Source organism: Siniperca chuatsi, linkage group LG3, assembly GCF_020085105.1.
Source record: "Siniperca chuatsi isolate FFG_IHB_CAS linkage group LG3, ASM2008510v1, whole genome shotgun sequence".
In the NCBI taxonomy this organism is placed as follows: Eukaryota; Metazoa; Chordata; class Actinopteri; order Centrarchiformes; family Sinipercidae; genus Siniperca; species Siniperca chuatsi.
In genome coordinates this window covers 24,310,390-24,326,110 of record NC_058044.1, presented here as the reverse complement: position 1 = coordinate 24,326,110, position 15,721 = coordinate 24,310,390, and the positions used below count along the sequence as shown (strand labels likewise).

Below are 15,721 nucleotides of genomic sequence, written 5' to 3'. Positions count from 1 at the left end.
CAACAAAACATCATTGAAAATTTTAATTTTAATTTGCAAAAAACATGACAGTATACAATAGTTTTGCTGAAAAACATAATCTCTCACTCTTTGATTTAACGTTCCACCAGTTTCTTATAAATAACTTCGCAGCTCAGGAAAAGTCATAATTGCCGTGCCTGCATAACAATGAATAGCTGCATTTTAAATTATATAATGACAGTCTGCATGAAGAAGTGCAGGTTCCTCCTGTGTCACACTGCGGTCTAAAACAGAGAGAGAACAGTCATGATATTTTCTTGTTTATACCTGGTTCACATTGTTTTCAGATATGATTAAAAACAAAACAATCACTTAATTTCAGCATGAAGATAAAAGGTTTCTGGAGGACAATAGGTAATACTTTATTTTACAGGTCCGCAATTTCCTAATAATTTCTTAGAAGTGTCCTGGTATGCATATTGTAATTTGGTACTGTTATAGAGAAAACAGAGGCAAACATCTGAGACAGATATGAATTAAGTTATTTGTGTTCAATTTACACTATAAGCAGTTGTTGGACTTCCTGAGGACTTTCCTTATAAGAACTGCTCCATTAAAAACCAACTTTCACATATTTCGAATTGTATGCTTGCCTGTAGACCTTTTTTTTTTGCATATTGTGCAGGCCTGCTGTGTTCTGACTTAAAAACTCTCTAGGTTAAGGTAGAAAATAATTGAATATAGAAAACTATTTCAATTTGTACTAATAACAGTGAAAATAGACACAATGTTCTATTCATTTTCCATTGATTGATTCCAATTAATTGCTAGTGTTACCCTGAGAGTCTTTTGGTCAATGAAAATGCAGAAATGTCAAAAATATTAAATTAATATTTATTGTAAATGGAGTAGTTCTTTCAAGGAAATTCCTATTTTCTCTATAATTAGTACTAAATAGTTCTTTCCAGAAAACGTCCTAGGGAATTATTGGTAATTTAGTAGGAAAATACAGACCCATAAAATGAAGCATTACCAACTGAGTTGTATGTACCAATTAAACACTGTGTCCATTTTTCCTATCATTAGTACCAAATCACATAGTCTTTCCCAGGAGCCTTACTATGAATTTACAGTTACATATCAGTTCCTTTCTAAGGAATTATAAGAAACTAAGGAACCTGTAAAGTAAAGCGTGCATAGTATGTCATGTTTCACTGATTCACAGTGGTGTTTTGCAGGCCTGATTACCTGATACTGAACATCACTGTCTGTAGAGGAAGTATTGGCCTGTCTGCCTCCTGACTGGGACATGGGTGCAGACAGATGAAGTGCATCAGAACTGCGACTGGAAGGCACAAACACTTTTGAACAGGTTGATTTGAGTTACAAAACAATAAACTTTCCAAGGTCCATAAAGTTAAAGCTTACTTTGTTGTGGCAATGTGGGCGCGAGCTGTGAAAGAAATGAGAGGCGGCGACATAAGAACATTTCATAAAAAATTCAGTTCCAGTCAATTAATTTCTCCCTCACACAACACGGGCACACACACCTTGCTTGTGGTCTGACATCTTGTACACACAGCCTACACCCACTGCCAAAGTCACGAGAAGGACACAGCAGAACGCTATGCTAATGACCTCTGTGGTGGTCATGAAAACCTCTATGGAAGAAAAGGGACAAAGCCAGTCAAGTATTACAGACTGAGGCAGCATGTAAGACATTTAAATATACGATATGTGCTTTTTACTTAATGGTGTTTTAATGGAAGTTTTTGCACAAGACATGGAGTTAAGCTGTCTGATCAAGAGTAAAAAGTGTGATGTGGTAAAGAGCACAGAGACCCCACACAAAGAAAAGATGTATAAAAAGGCACATGTGAAATGTTAAGACGAGTGTGGATTAAAAAGAAGTCTGTTAAAGGAATAGTTAAACACTTTGTGAAATATGCTTATTCTACATTTTATTTTACAGAGACTATTTCTTGGCCAGGAGCTACAACTTCCTGGAGTTTCCGCTGGTTGCCTGGCAACCTCACAGTGACAACAAAACTCCAGTACGTCATTGCACCTGGCCAAGACACAGACCCCGGCACATAACCCCTTGTGAAAAATTGCTTTTTACACTTTGCTTTTGTATGGATTAAACAAACGCAATAAAATGTGTTAATTAGTGAGCTTTAGAGGTGCTAGTAGGCAGAGTTTGCTACCTTTAGACAGAGCCAGGCTAGCTGTTTCCCCCTGTTTCTACTCTTTATGCTAAGCTCAGCTAACGGCTGCTGGCGGTAGCTTCATATTTAACGTACAGAGATGAGATGAGAGTGGTATCAATCTAATCATCTAACTCTCGGGAAGCAAGCGAATAAGCATATACCCCAAAATGTCAAACTATTACTTTAAGATTACTTTTATTCAACACCTAATCTTGATCTTTTGACCTGTGACTTGGACCAGCACAGCTGTACTCTCCACCCAGGGCCCAGAATCATCGTAGTTGTTCCTGGCCCTGCAGCGGTAATACCCAGACTCCTCTTGGCCGAGCTTGGCCAGAACAAGGGTTCGTCGTTGGTCAGCTAGGGCATAGTGAGACAGGACGGGCTGAATATGGGAGTCCACATGCGTCTCAGAGGGAAGGACAGAGTCATTTAAGAGCCAGGAGATGTAAGGGAAAGTTCCTCTGCTGACTTGACAGCTAAGCCTAGCGACCGCCATTTTGGAGTCAGCTCTGTAGAGATATTCAACTTCCACTTTCACATCACCTCCAACTGGGACTGGACAAACAGAAGGGAAGAGAGCGAGAGAAGATTATCAAAGAGCAGAACTAAAGTTAGTCAATCACAGAGACACATTTCCTTGACATATCTGTGTAGCTCATACCCACTTCCAGAGTCACAGGCTCACTCATCAACTCCTGCACCTCAGTATTCACCCGACATCGAGCCACACCCATGTCCAGCCCGGGTACCATGGCGACGGGGAACCAGGCAGCGAGGGATTCAGTTGCTGTGACGGATCCCACTTCCTTGTCATCTAGTGAAAGAGAGAAGTTTACCGGAGGACTCCCTCGTGTTGACCAGCAGGTCACGTTGCCACGGTAACTGGCTCCCTCTTTGGAGATGGAGAAAGAGATCCTTGGTTTTGAAACATAGACTGGTGGTGGAAATGAAGAGGGGAGACAATGGGAACATGGACAATACAGTACATGTTAGGCTGTAGTGAAAACATTTCAGACAGGTGCATGAATCAGGAGTATATGGTCAAAAGTATGTGGATGATGATTGTGTACATTTGGTCTGGAGCTATTTTGAGTTAGTTACCTCCAATTAAGATAACTCTTAATGCTACAGTATACAATGATATTTCAGACTATAGTGTGCTTCCAACTTTGCAGCAACAGTTTAGGAACTGCCCTTTCCTCTTCAACATGACAATATCCCCGAGCACAAAGCCAGGTCCATAAAGTCATGGTTTTCTCAGTTTGGTGTGGTGATTAGCCCTGACCTCAACCCCAGTCAACACCGTTGGGATTAATTGGAACACAGACTGCGAGCCAGACATCATCGCCCAGCATCAACGATGAATAGGAAGTAAATTCCTGCAGTCTGGTTCCAAAATCTTGCAGAAATCCCTCCCAAGTCGAGGCTGTTCTGGCAACATTTTAATGCCCATGATTTTGGAATGAGAGTGTCCACATAAATTTGGCCATATAGTGGATTTTCAAAAAAGTCTGATGCTACATCTTAGGTCTAAAGGCCCCTTTTAGTTAATTTCTTGTAGCTGGATGAAACCCTTTAATTTCTAAATGTTTCAGTATATCTTAGTGTGAACGTGTTTCCATTTAAACCACTAACAAGACTAAGAGTCTACAGCCATGCTAGCAGCTGTGTGAGGCTGTACTGTGTTTTGAGCATGCTCACGATTTCAATTCTGACATGCTCATGTTTAGCAGGTACAATCTTTAACATGGTCACCATCTTAGTTTAGTGTTTTAGCATGCTAACATTTGGTAACTAAACACAGAGTCCAGCTAAGGCTGATGGGAATGTCATTAGTTTGCTGGTAATTAGTCATAAACTATAGTGTTGAACAAATTAAACATTTTACCTGGCACTATATAAAAAGTTAAGGGATTACTAAAAAAACATGAATGGTACAAGAATTTGGGTAACGCTTTAGATTACAGCCCGCAACGTACAGTGTAATCGTTTGTCCTAACAGTGTACCAGTACAGTACGTACCAATACATATATGTAGATACTGGTTATAGTTATAGAATAAGGGGGTAACAATTAGGGATTTTACAAAGAATTTATACTGTAGTTGTTTTTTAACTAGTGGGTAATCCAACATGGCAATCCAACAAATAGTTTTTGAGCCATTCTCGCGAAACCAGAAAAGTCAACCGGGTGTCAGTTATTGAGATATTTCAGTCTGGACCAAAGTGGTGGAGCTACCAACGACCAGCATTGCCCTCTCTAGAGCCACACTGCCACAGTGCAGTGCCTCCACCTTCTTGTAAGTCTTCAATGTACTCTGCTACACTTGTTGACACATACCTTTGACTGTCACCTGGACCTCTGAGCTGCTGGAATACCTCTTCATGTCCTGCACCGTGGACCCAGCCATGCAAGAATAGTACCCCGCATGCTCTGGAATCACCGTCCCCATCACTAGGTTGTTCCCAGTGAGGTGGAGGAAGGGAGAGGTTGAAGATGTTACTTCCTTCTTGTTGAAAAACCAGGTGTAGGAAAGGTGGGAGCCCTTTGTGACGTTGCAGCTTAGCACGATGCGTGACCCCTCGTATGCGACTGGGGGGAAGGGTTCAGAAGTCACTCTGGTGTTTGATGCTGGAGCTAGAAGTTAGGGAATGATAGATGGTTGGGGAGGAGAGGAAGAGGTCAAGTTTGGGAATGATTGCCTGACTTTAAAGCTCTAACAAGATGAATGCTTTCTATGTTTTGTGTGTGTCTTTCACTTACTGACTACACTCAGCTTGATGCTGTTGCTGACTCCTGTGCTTCCTCCTGCTGTTGCCTTGCAGTGGTATGACCCCTCTGATGTGGCAGCGACCTTGAGGGAGAATGATACAGGTTGGTCCCCTCGGAGACTGGTGCCTGTGGCGACCAGGACCCCACCGTCCCCCATCAGCTCATAGGTGACTGGCAGAGAGGAGTCAGGTGCAATACACTGGAAAGCCACCCTCAAGCCGAGGTAGGCCATGTCAGGACCAGTCAGCACTGGGCGAAGAGAGATCGACCCACCTGAAGAAAGACATGAAACACTGAGAGTTTGGGTGAAGACATTTACCCATAACAAGTTTTAAAGAGAACATGAGTTCAGGGACCACATTATTTTGTTGTGTCATGTGTGACTCTTGTTGTGTCTCATGTTATGAGATCAAAGAATGACAAGCTTCTGAATTAATAGCGCTCTTCACCTGCCACTACAGTAAATAACACAGCAAATATCTGAAGTTCTGAAAACGAAAGTTCTGAAAACGACAAACAAAAGATCTCTCAGCAAACTGGGTTCCATATCTTTATCACCACTTTAACAAACTTACTTTTAAAAAAAAAAATAGAATTTACAATTTAACAAACAGAAGTGTAGAACAAAAACATGAGGGCTAGGATGAGGTCCGCTAACATCAGAGGCAGATATGCAGGTACAGTTCATTACACAGGGGTTTGAGCATTACTGCCTAATATTAACAAACTTACTCATCTTGATGAACAAACATGCCAGAGCTGAAACAAAAACCAACAACACATTTCAGTAAGAACATCAGTTCACTGAATGATTTATTCATGTCGCCATTTTAAGTAAAAAATGACTAACTCACCCAAAATTGGCAACAAATTTAGAGTCTGTAGATTCTTCATGCTCTGCATTTATCTTTGACATGGTTTCTCTAGCTGTGTGGATGTGCATGTGTGTGCGTAAAAGCTAGGGGTGTCACACATGTGTTGCAAGTAGATAACATATTAGACTGCATGTTTGGTTTCATTTTAATGATCTGTGCGATGCTGAACACAAATAAAGCTTAATAAAATGCACAAACCACAAAGGATTAATCAGCAGGATATTTGAAAAACATTCACAGTTCATTGAATACAGGTAAATAACATTTTGGAACACAACTAAATACTACCACCATCCTAGAAATGATGACTAAAATTATATTCATATGCATAAATTATTCATTTACTGTTTAAAAAGCAAAAAGTTTGAACTCTGGCTATAAATCAGGCTTAACAAACTCATGAGGGCCATAAAATAATAATCAAAATGTTCAATCTCATAGAAAATATGTGCACATGTGACTAAGATTAAGAAAATGCATTATATTAAGTAAATTAAAAGGTCACCACTTTTTCTTATCTTTTTATGTCATGTAACTGGAAAAGTGAGAGTTCATCAGTCTGCTTTTATTTTTCAGCCACCCCCAGGCCTCCACCCAGCTGTGGTCGGCCAAAGCAAGGCTTTATTTTTAAGTGTGAGTCTGTGGATGGACAGGCCTGACAGACAGCTTGGGGGCTTTAATCAGTTAGGATGAGTAGAGGGGGGGTCCTTCCAGTGGTTGAGGGGAACATCCTCTTTGATGGCTGCAGAATGGACTCTGGGGGTGTTTCTCTGACGTCTGAGCATCATGGCATGCTGTTTCACCAGGAAACGCTTATCTGAGCTGCTCTGTGAGGAAACATGCATACAAATTTATAGACACAACATGCACACAGATACAGCGGGAAAAGATAACATACCCCAGAAGGAGTGATTCAGAACCAATTCAGCTGGGTGTAACTCAGATATTACCTTAGCTGTGACTAATTTGTAAGTATATACGTTTTTTGATGACACGTGACTTACCATGACCAGCATGTCTTTCAGTCTCTCGATGGCCTTCTGATTGGCTCGTCCCCGTGACAAATAGGAGGTTAGGATTATACTGAGTAAACAGAATGTGTTTCATGTCACATTCAAAGACCAGCAGATCAGATTAAAGTACTGCACCTGTATTTTAACACAGTTTGTATTCATTGATGATCATTACTTTTGCACAACACACATGCAGCAGTAGACATGGTGTTTACCCAAAGGCTGACACAGTCTAAAAGTAGAAACTGGAAAAACTCTGCAAATACAGAGCCAGCATTTGCATAAACCTGTTGTCTCTTTGCATACTCACATCTCAGCTAGTATGAGCGGCAGGGCGAAGGCCTCAGAGGACAGGTAGTGGAGAACGGTCTGTGCCAGCTTCGGGAGACTGTCCACACACACTCTTGTCACATTAAACACAGTTTCTCCATTTCCAAATGGACCATAGGAGGTCCTGGACGGGAAACCGGAAGAACAAATTGGAGAAATGAGCAGGAGAGAAAAATAAAATATAAATGTGATCTTTCCTTCTAGTACTAAAAGGGCAAATAGGGTTTTATATTAACAGTTAAACAACTAAAGAAACAAAGTGAATGGTGCATGGGAAATGAACACTGTTACATATAGTATAGTATAGTATGTTCTCTGCAAGTAAGTACAACATTACAGTAAAAGTTACAGTAAAAAGAGTACATAGTTCTGTCTTGCTGGTAGAAGTTGAAGCCTAGTGTGGTTGCAGCCATGAGGAGACCGAGCAGCAACATGAAGTGGAATAAAACGGAGGAGCTGGAGGCTCGAAACATTCTCTGCTCTGCCACACAGCACCGCAGGACCATGAACTGAAGACAGTGTTAGAGACAGAGACATGGATATTGTTGGAAAATGTTCAAATACAGCTGATGTTCATTGGTGCTTCTTGGTCACAACTGCATCTGTCACTGCAGAACCATGCACCATGACCGGGTCAAAGAGGGAAACAAGGAGAGAGATAGACTTTAAATTGCAAACCATTTCAGGACAGACAAAGAGAAAGATAAAAATTCATTTCCAGAATGTGACAAATATATCAGCATAGATTACTTAAAGGAATAGTTTGACATTTTGGGAAACTTGCTAAATTGCTTTCTTGCTGAGAGTTAGATGAGAAGACTGACACCACTCTCATTTCTGTACGTTAAATATGAAGCTTGAGCCAGGAGACAGATAGCTTAGCTTAGCATAATGACTGGAAACAGGGGAAAACAGCTAGCCTGGCTCTGTCCAAAGATCAACAACCGAAGTGTACAAACAACCTTATGTGCCTATTTCTTGTCCAGACACAGTGACTTAATGGAGTCTCCGCTTGTTGTTGCTCGTCATGGTGACGACAAGACTCCAGGAAGTCACTGCACCTACTGATTTTTGCGCGGATTAAACAAACAAGATATAATGTGATAATTGGTGAGCTTCAGAGGTGCTGGTATGTAGATTTAGTTATCTTTGGATAGAGCCAGGCTAGCTGTTTCCCCCTGTTTCCAGCATTTACACTAAGCTAAGCTAACCGTCTGCTGGTTGTAGCTTCATATTTACCATACAGACAGGAGAGTGGTACCTTCTCCTCTAACTCTTGACAGAAAAGCTTTCCCCAAAAATCATAATTTTACTAAACAAATGACACCATCCAGCTGAATGTCAGGTTGGTTTATTTATCTGGGTTATTTGTTTTATTATTTTAATATTGTTGCTTTGGTACTTCTGTATTCTTCCTAATGAACAATTTATATCTGTTTATTTCATTATCTGAATGCCTTTGTCAGATTGGTTTAGTTTTTTATATATTGAAGTAGTAGTATTATTTGATTCATCTTTTTAGCTCATTGTTCTAGGACATTTTATGACTTTCCTGCCAGTACAGGATGTTGAACTGGATTTAAACATTAAGAGACACAAAGAGGGACAGAGAGAGATAGCTGAACAGCTCAAGATGATCCATAACTCTCATGTTCCAGACAACCTTTTTGATGTAGAACATGGCCGTCAGTGTGACAGTTCCTATCAGAGGCAGCAGAGGGCAGTAGTAGACTCCCACCCAGGACACTGTCTGACTGTACACCAGATCCAACACATTGAAAGGGATCAGGAAGTGCTGTTTCCCCAACAACCGGGCCAGCAAGGATGAGGGGTACTTCTCCTGCACCAACCTGTCAGACAGAGGAAAAATAGTTTGCACAGAAAGTTCATGAATCTTTACTACGTAATATAACTGAGCTTCAATCTTTCTATAGATTAGCCAAGCTGTTTTGGAATTTACTCAAGAAAGACATCCATTGCATTGATCTTTCCATTCAAACCACAACAATGACTAAGAAAGAAAGAGACTGTTAATCTCAAGCAAACCCACTTCATGGGATAGTTGAAGAGAAAGGTGTAGCAGAAAGTGGCGAGGAAGTTGAAGATGCACAACTTGTACATCTCTCTACCAAACGTGTTATCCCTGTGCTGGAAAGAATACAGAAAAGAAACACACACATGAAAAGGGAATGGGGGTTTAAAGAAACCCCATCTACTACATCGACATCACATATCAGTCCTGAAAGTCTGAATCAAAGGCAGATAGCATTACTTTGTCTCACTAGAGCTCAGTCTGTAGGACCTTGGAACATAAATCTCACTCTCAACTCACATGCTGATGTTCTGTTGTTGAGAAGACGAAGAATAAGTAGATCCCCAGTGAGGCCAGTTTCAAGAAGATGATCCTGAAGAAAAGCCAGAGTGAATCCATGCAGGTGTGTGTGTGTGTGTGTGTGTGTGTGAGTGAGTGTACATAGATTATCCTGTGTTTATGTCCCTGTGCACGTTACCTCACAAGCGTGACATTGACCTGCGTGGTGAAAGAGTAGTCTTCGAAAGATGAGATCTTGCGGAACATTTCAGGGAGGAACAAGTTGACAAAGGTGAGGATGATAGGAGGGAGGTAATGGAGGACCAGACGAAAACCAGAAAAGGAGTGCACACTCTGAGAAACACAGTCAGGGGGTGTCAGATGTGAAAATCAAGGCAACAAATGCAGGACATACCGTAAAAAAACAGATGTTCAGCATCAAAGTCTTACCTCCTTCAGTGATATTTCTGTGGCGAAGTAGATAAGGTAGAAGGCTCCACCCAGCAGAGACAGAACGAGCAGGTTGAGGATGAACCTGAGCAGGAAGAGAAGCACCCGCTGACTAAGTGTCCTCTGAGCCTTGCGCAGGGAGAAACTCTGCTCCTCCAGGAACAGCTGAGGACCAACAGAAAGACATGTAGGACAAGCTTTCTACTGTGACCATCTACATCACTGTTTTAACTCTATCAAAACATTAGAACTGCAGTATACACACACATAAACAAGAATCATACAGTATATCTACATTATACATATTGTAGACATGCAATGGGGAGTTGTCTAAACTTTTTCCCTAAAGGCAGGAGCCCAGAGAAAATGCTTGATAAGAAGAACAGTATTTTAGTTTCTCATTACGGTGAGTTTTGAACATTTATATTTCACTTATGAGCTGATTCACTTTCAACCACTGATTTCTAAAATTGAAAGCAGGCACCCTGGGACACGCTAAATTTCCTCATCTGCCTCAAGCAGTGTTGCCTCTGTCTGTCCTTCTTACATTATGGAGGTAGACACTGCTTTTCACTGACATTTACCACCTTGTGTCTGTGTAGGCAGACATACAGTATATCTACTGTGTGTGCATGAATGTGAGTGAGTGTGTCTGTTTTGGAAGCAGGGTGGGAAGCTATTTGTTGGCTGGTGGATACCATTTTTTATCAGCTTCTGTTAATGCAAGTAACAAGTAGAAAACTATTTGCTGTAAATAAAGATGTAGAACTGCAAATATGTAAAATGTAACTTTGTTCATGAAATTCCAGGTTTGATTCTAAAAATGAGAATTAACAGACAAATTAAAGGACAAACTTGAATAGATGAGTGGAGAAACATAAGCAATGCAGATGTGTCCTTACAGAACATGAGGGGTCACTGAATAGTTTGATGATGTGAACAATATGCTACAGCCTTCGGTTGAGTCAGGTTTTTCCTTTAATTTGTCACCCAACATTATATATGTGAAACAGCCAGTAAGTCTGCTCTCAAAATGTACCAGCATTTGGCTAGTGACCACGTTATCATGCATGCAGGTACTATGTGTGCGTCCATTCACCTTCATATCATTCCTGATGAAGCTGTGTTTGAGAGTAGCAGCAGAAGGGTCCTGGATGGTGAAGTCCCAACCACAAAAGATCTTATAGCTCACATTCGTACTGTAACGCTTCCCCAGCATCCAGGTGTGCTTGTAGCCAACTGTCATTCTATCAGAGATGGATACAGATGAGCAGATCTAATACAGACGCTTTCTTTAAGATGCAAGGAAAATGGCTATTAAAACTTTTGGTTCTTTTGAAGTTGTATCCTAACTGACCTACGGACCACCATGATGAGACTGAGGAAGAGGATGGTGAGGATTCCAGCGAGGTACAACAGAGGTGTATTCAAGCACGGCAAATTCAGGGATCCACGAGTGTAGAAACCAAGGAAGACGGGAGAACGATCCACGTAGCCCTGTAGAAAGGAGAAGTTACTATATGAAACACATATGGTGAACACACAGTACATACACACGCAAGCAAACAAACCCTTACCGATCCCAGGAAGAAATCCAAAACAGAGTCATTGCCTCCAAACCTCAAGGGTTCTGTAAAATCAAAGAGAAGAACACATCAGTGTATAAAAAGGAGTCTACATTGAGTTGTGGTTAATTTACTGTGATCTGTCATTACAGCTGACTCACCACTGCTGTTGCTTCTGCCATAAAATGTTGTAGGCCCCAGAATGAAACCCCAGATTAGAGCACAGTGAAGTAAATTCAAGTAAACCAGATATCTGAGGAAAACAAAGTAAGCCTTCACGCCAACTCCAAACCTGCCTGGAACAGATCAGTGAGGGTTGGGATTTTAATTGTGCAACGACATGTGCTTGGGTGAAATCATTTAATCATCGCAATACAATATACTGGAAACCAACAGGTGACAAAACAAGTCCTTAAAATGAACTTCAGGCCTTTCTTACCTTCAATGATGTGGAGAGTGTGTTGCCATGGCAGCAGGCCTGATAGAGCTCCTACCATCTGTGCCCAAACCCTCTTCCTGTTGATGCTCTGGCTCCGCCGCCAGGACTCCCAAAAACCAATATTGCTGATTTGCATCTTCCTTCTGTCCCTAATTAGCAGCGTAAATATGATATTTCATAAATGCTCTTTTATCTTAACATGTTAAACCCTGAACCTAAGCATGGAAATGTCATTAACACAATATTTGATCAGAAAAGAAAGCATAAAGATAAGGCAGCACATTTTTCATATCCTTATTTTAAAGCTGAACATTATGCTATTTAAAAGGAGGCAAACAAACACTTCCTAGATTAATATTTTAACATATAGGATTTAAAGGGGCACTCTACTGATTTTACACATTAAGATCAATGCACTAATCACAGGGAGTACTACTCAGTCTATGGAAACAGTTGTATAATGTCTTCTGTGGCTCTGGAGAAGCTTTCTCAAGTCTGAGAAAATGACCCTGAAGACGTTATAGTGATGTCATCAGGGTTATCGCAGATTGGCTTTAGGACACATTTTGACAGAAAGACTGCATTACAAACTGGAGATGTGGATGTGTGAAAAGCGTGGCTAGGCAGGGAGGGTGTAATGATAGATTGTTGACAGTTTCATTATGTATGAAACTGTAGGATTGCAGGACTGCAGAATTGTAGGATCCAGTGTTTTTGGTGCTTGACCCGTACAAGGAATTAAAAGTCAGGACATTTTGGCCTCTCCCCCAACTTTATGAAAGTGCAATACTTAATCAGTTGATTACCTCTGTAACTCAACTGCTTGCGGCAGAATGCCATCAAGGAACATATGATGATAGAATAAGGCAACAACAACAAATATTCCGTTGCAAGAAACACAGACTGAACAGCAAGGCTACAGTGGTGTGAAAAAGTGTTTGCCCCCTTCCTGATTTCTTATTTTTTGCATGCAAAAAAATAAGAAATCAGGAAGGGGGCAAACACTTTTTCACACCACTGTATCTTCTAAAGGGTTTTTTCAGGAAGTGGTTCCCAACCTGGAAGTGGGGACTGGATAATTTCACGTCTTCAGGCCCCTAAAAAGTATTAAAATACACCACTATCTGAGGGGAAATCACTCGTTCAATTGGCCACCACTCAGACATATGCAAGTAAACATGGCGTTGCAAGTAGAAAAAGTAGACAAATTGAATGGATTACAACCCAGAAAAGGTTGCGAACAACTGGGATAAAGGTATAAAAAATTAAACATGGTGGTGATTCAATTTAAAAAGAATATTAAATGTATATTCAACTACAGGATGCTACATAATGTGCTAGAGTAGGCGACAACATGGACCTTCTCCACTAGAATGTCAAAGTAAGATGTAGAATGAGAAGAAACAGATTTGAGGAGTGTGTAATGGCTCTCCCACCTGGTTTCTCTCTTCCCCTGAATACATATGACCAGGTTCCTGAGCGGCTGTGTAGATGTCTTGTCTTTGGGTCCTCTGGACAGGTGGCCATGGCTGATCTTCTCCCCCGGCTCTGGGCCACCTTGGCTGGCCTGGCAGGATTCCCAAAAACCCTGTTTGTTCTGCTCGGGCCGGATGGCCTGGACGCTGGGCAGCTGATCAAATATCTCTGTCTGATAGTACTCGCAGGAGTCCGACGACAGCGTGGAATGAGTGCTCTCATCTGTGGTGAGGAAGACATTCACATATGTGATTTTCTATACATGACGCATGAATGCAGATTACAGCGCATGGTTACATACAAAGTGTAATGTAAATGATTATTTCTGCATTATTTCTGCATTACCAACAGTCCAAAACCCAAAGACATTCAGCTTACAATGATATAAAACAGAGAAAAGCAACAAATTTGAAAAGCTGGAACCAGCAAATGTTTGGCATTTCTGCTTGAAAAAAATTGTTCAAATAATCATTCAATCACCAAAATAGTTGCCGACTAATTTTCTGTCGATTGACTAATTGATTAATGGACTGATCATTTCAGCGGATGTATGTTTGATCTGTTTAGTGTATATCTAATGTTTGAAGACATCTGGATAGAGAATAGTATGTTTGCTTGCTTTCCTTTTTGTTTTTCTCTTGCCTCTGTATGCAATGTCTTGTAAGCCAGTGTTGGTTGGGTACATCTGAATAAAAGTATTGAAATTCATGGATCATGCAAGTTTATTCTTTTTTCATAATGTGTCAAAAAGATGTCTGAGCAAAAATGAATTACTAAAATTCAACCCTTCATGAAATATTTGTATGAATTTGACGTGATCAGGGCTAACAAGTTGATATTTAGCACTGTTGCTTTAAAGCATTAAAATCGTCCGTTTGTTTTCACAAAAAATATATTGTGGCTCTTTGTTTCATTTGGTAGTGAACGTATATGTAAAAGTACAGAATATGTTATGCACTGTAAGTGTATCACTCAGCATAATCCCACACAAATTGGCACATACTATAAGTACAGACACAGTGTTGAACAAGCAAGATGTTGTCTCTCTCTCTCACACACATATATACAAGCAAATGCACAGCCACATCTGTATTATTTTACCTGACAGGAGTCTCATGAAGTTGACAGTATTAGGCTCCTCCATTTTTTTCTCCTTGCACTTCCTCTTTAATAACAAATGTTTAAACACCAGTCTTCTCGCTTCACATAAAAGTCAAACATCTCCTCCAACGCTACAACTTAAACTTCTGAAAAAAGTTACTTCCGCAATCTGCATCAAAATATCAACGCCACACTGAAGTGAAGACCCCTGAGCGGCCGATCTGGAGTTAGTGTAGTTCCTCAAGTCCTGCTGGCCACTTTCTGGCAGGTGGAGATGTACAATCTGTCCACACATAGACTGACTGTGGCTGAATTTGACAGTTCACAGGAAATCACGTGACAGGATGTTGAAACAGCCGTTGAATTGGTGGCTGAAAACATTACAAATATTAATAAGAAATGCCCACGCATATGCATTGGACTGAAAACAAGTGATAAAATGTTGAATTAGATGAGTATGGTTGAAGGTTTTATCAACGTTGAACCTGATCAGACTGGACACCCTACTGTAGATGAGAGTAACACAGACACTTCAGCGTGTTAGTGTTGTTTGATGTGTTTAGAGTCACAATTTCATTTTATTTTCTACTTTTCAAGTACTATCTAATGATGTATAATGCAGTCTGATCTGTTTTATATTTACTATGCCTGTGAAATCCACTAAGGAACAATGCTAAATGCTAAAACATCTGGTTTCAAATTAAACTGTAAATTTGAATATTGAATATAATCTGCCACCATTATCAAGTATCAGTTTAAGATGTGTAAAGGAAGGTCACAGTCAAAAGTCAGTTTCCCTTTAAACTAAGTCAAGTAATCAGGTAAGTAATCATCATCTGCCTTTTTCACTGAATCCATGTAAACTAACATGTGCTTGACAACACTATATAGACTTCACATGAGCTACACTGGGCAGCATTTCATCATTCAGAAACTGACGCTTGAATCTAATGGATGAGATGATGTAGAGGAAAAGCTCTTTCCACCCACTTGCTAAACCACAAAGACATTTGAGGCTTCCAGTCAGTACCATTTACAAAGAAACATGAGCATGGTTGTAATTTCATATGTGCTGTTTCGACACGCTCTAAGTTTCAATTAGAGAGTAGAGACTGTCAACTCTACTTTCTTCACCTTCTGTGTTTGGATTAGACCAACGTCTTACACTGTCATTACCCAGAACACATGGACACATCAGGTTTTACTTCAAATGTA

The 15,721-nt window shown here is 40.5% G+C and overlaps 2 protein-coding genes across 8 annotated transcripts; both read right to left on the bottom strand.

Annotated features, from left to right (window-relative positions):
- Positions 1 to 87: 87 nt before the first annotated feature.
- On the bottom strand, positions 88 to 6,467 carry LOC122873972 (brother of CDO). Of its 6 annotated transcripts, none has more exons than XM_044191397.1 (10): positions 5,801 to 6,464; positions 5,679 to 5,705; positions 4,938 to 5,219; positions 4,515 to 4,811; positions 2,836 to 3,108; positions 2,397 to 2,729; positions 1,512 to 1,622; positions 1,390 to 1,414; positions 1,210 to 1,306; positions 88 to 245 (listed from the first exon to the last, which is right to left on the bottom strand). In XM_044191397.1, exons 1-10 carry the CDS (start codon positions 5,847 to 5,849, stop codon positions 234 to 236), a joined length of 1,506 nt encoding a protein of 501 aa, XP_044047332.1. In that variant the 5' UTR covers positions 5,850 to 6,464; the 3' UTR covers positions 88 to 233. The 6 variants fall into 6 exon arrangements, 3 of the variants coding, with proteins under 3 accessions (XP_044047332.1, XP_044047331.1, XP_044047333.1); XM_044191396.1 differs by having other exon boundaries at positions 1,210 to 1,263; positions 2,836 to 3,066; positions 5,801 to 5,915; XM_044191398.1 differs by having other exon boundaries at positions 1,210 to 1,263; positions 5,679 to 5,809.
- On the bottom strand, positions 5,953 to 14,820 carry tmc8 (transmembrane channel-like 8). Of its 2 annotated transcripts, XM_044191391.1 has the most exons (16): positions 14,507 to 14,818; positions 13,366 to 13,627; positions 11,930 to 12,078; positions 11,652 to 11,786; positions 11,503 to 11,555; positions 11,283 to 11,422; positions 11,025 to 11,172; positions 9,926 to 10,090; positions 9,675 to 9,829; positions 9,497 to 9,569; positions 9,215 to 9,312; positions 8,828 to 9,014; positions 7,528 to 7,673; positions 7,145 to 7,288; positions 6,826 to 6,904; positions 5,953 to 6,648 (listed from the first exon to the last, which is right to left on the bottom strand). In XM_044191391.1, exons 1-16 carry the CDS (start codon positions 14,547 to 14,549, stop codon positions 6,502 to 6,504), a joined length of 2,124 nt encoding a protein of 707 aa, XP_044047326.1. In that variant the 5' UTR covers positions 14,550 to 14,818; the 3' UTR covers positions 5,953 to 6,501. The 2 variants fall into 2 exon arrangements, with proteins under 2 accessions (XP_044047326.1, XP_044047327.1); XM_044191392.1 differs by lacking the exon at positions 5,953 to 6,648 and having other exon boundaries at positions 6,865 to 6,969; positions 14,507 to 14,820.
- Positions 14,821 to 15,721: the final 901 nt, after the last annotated feature.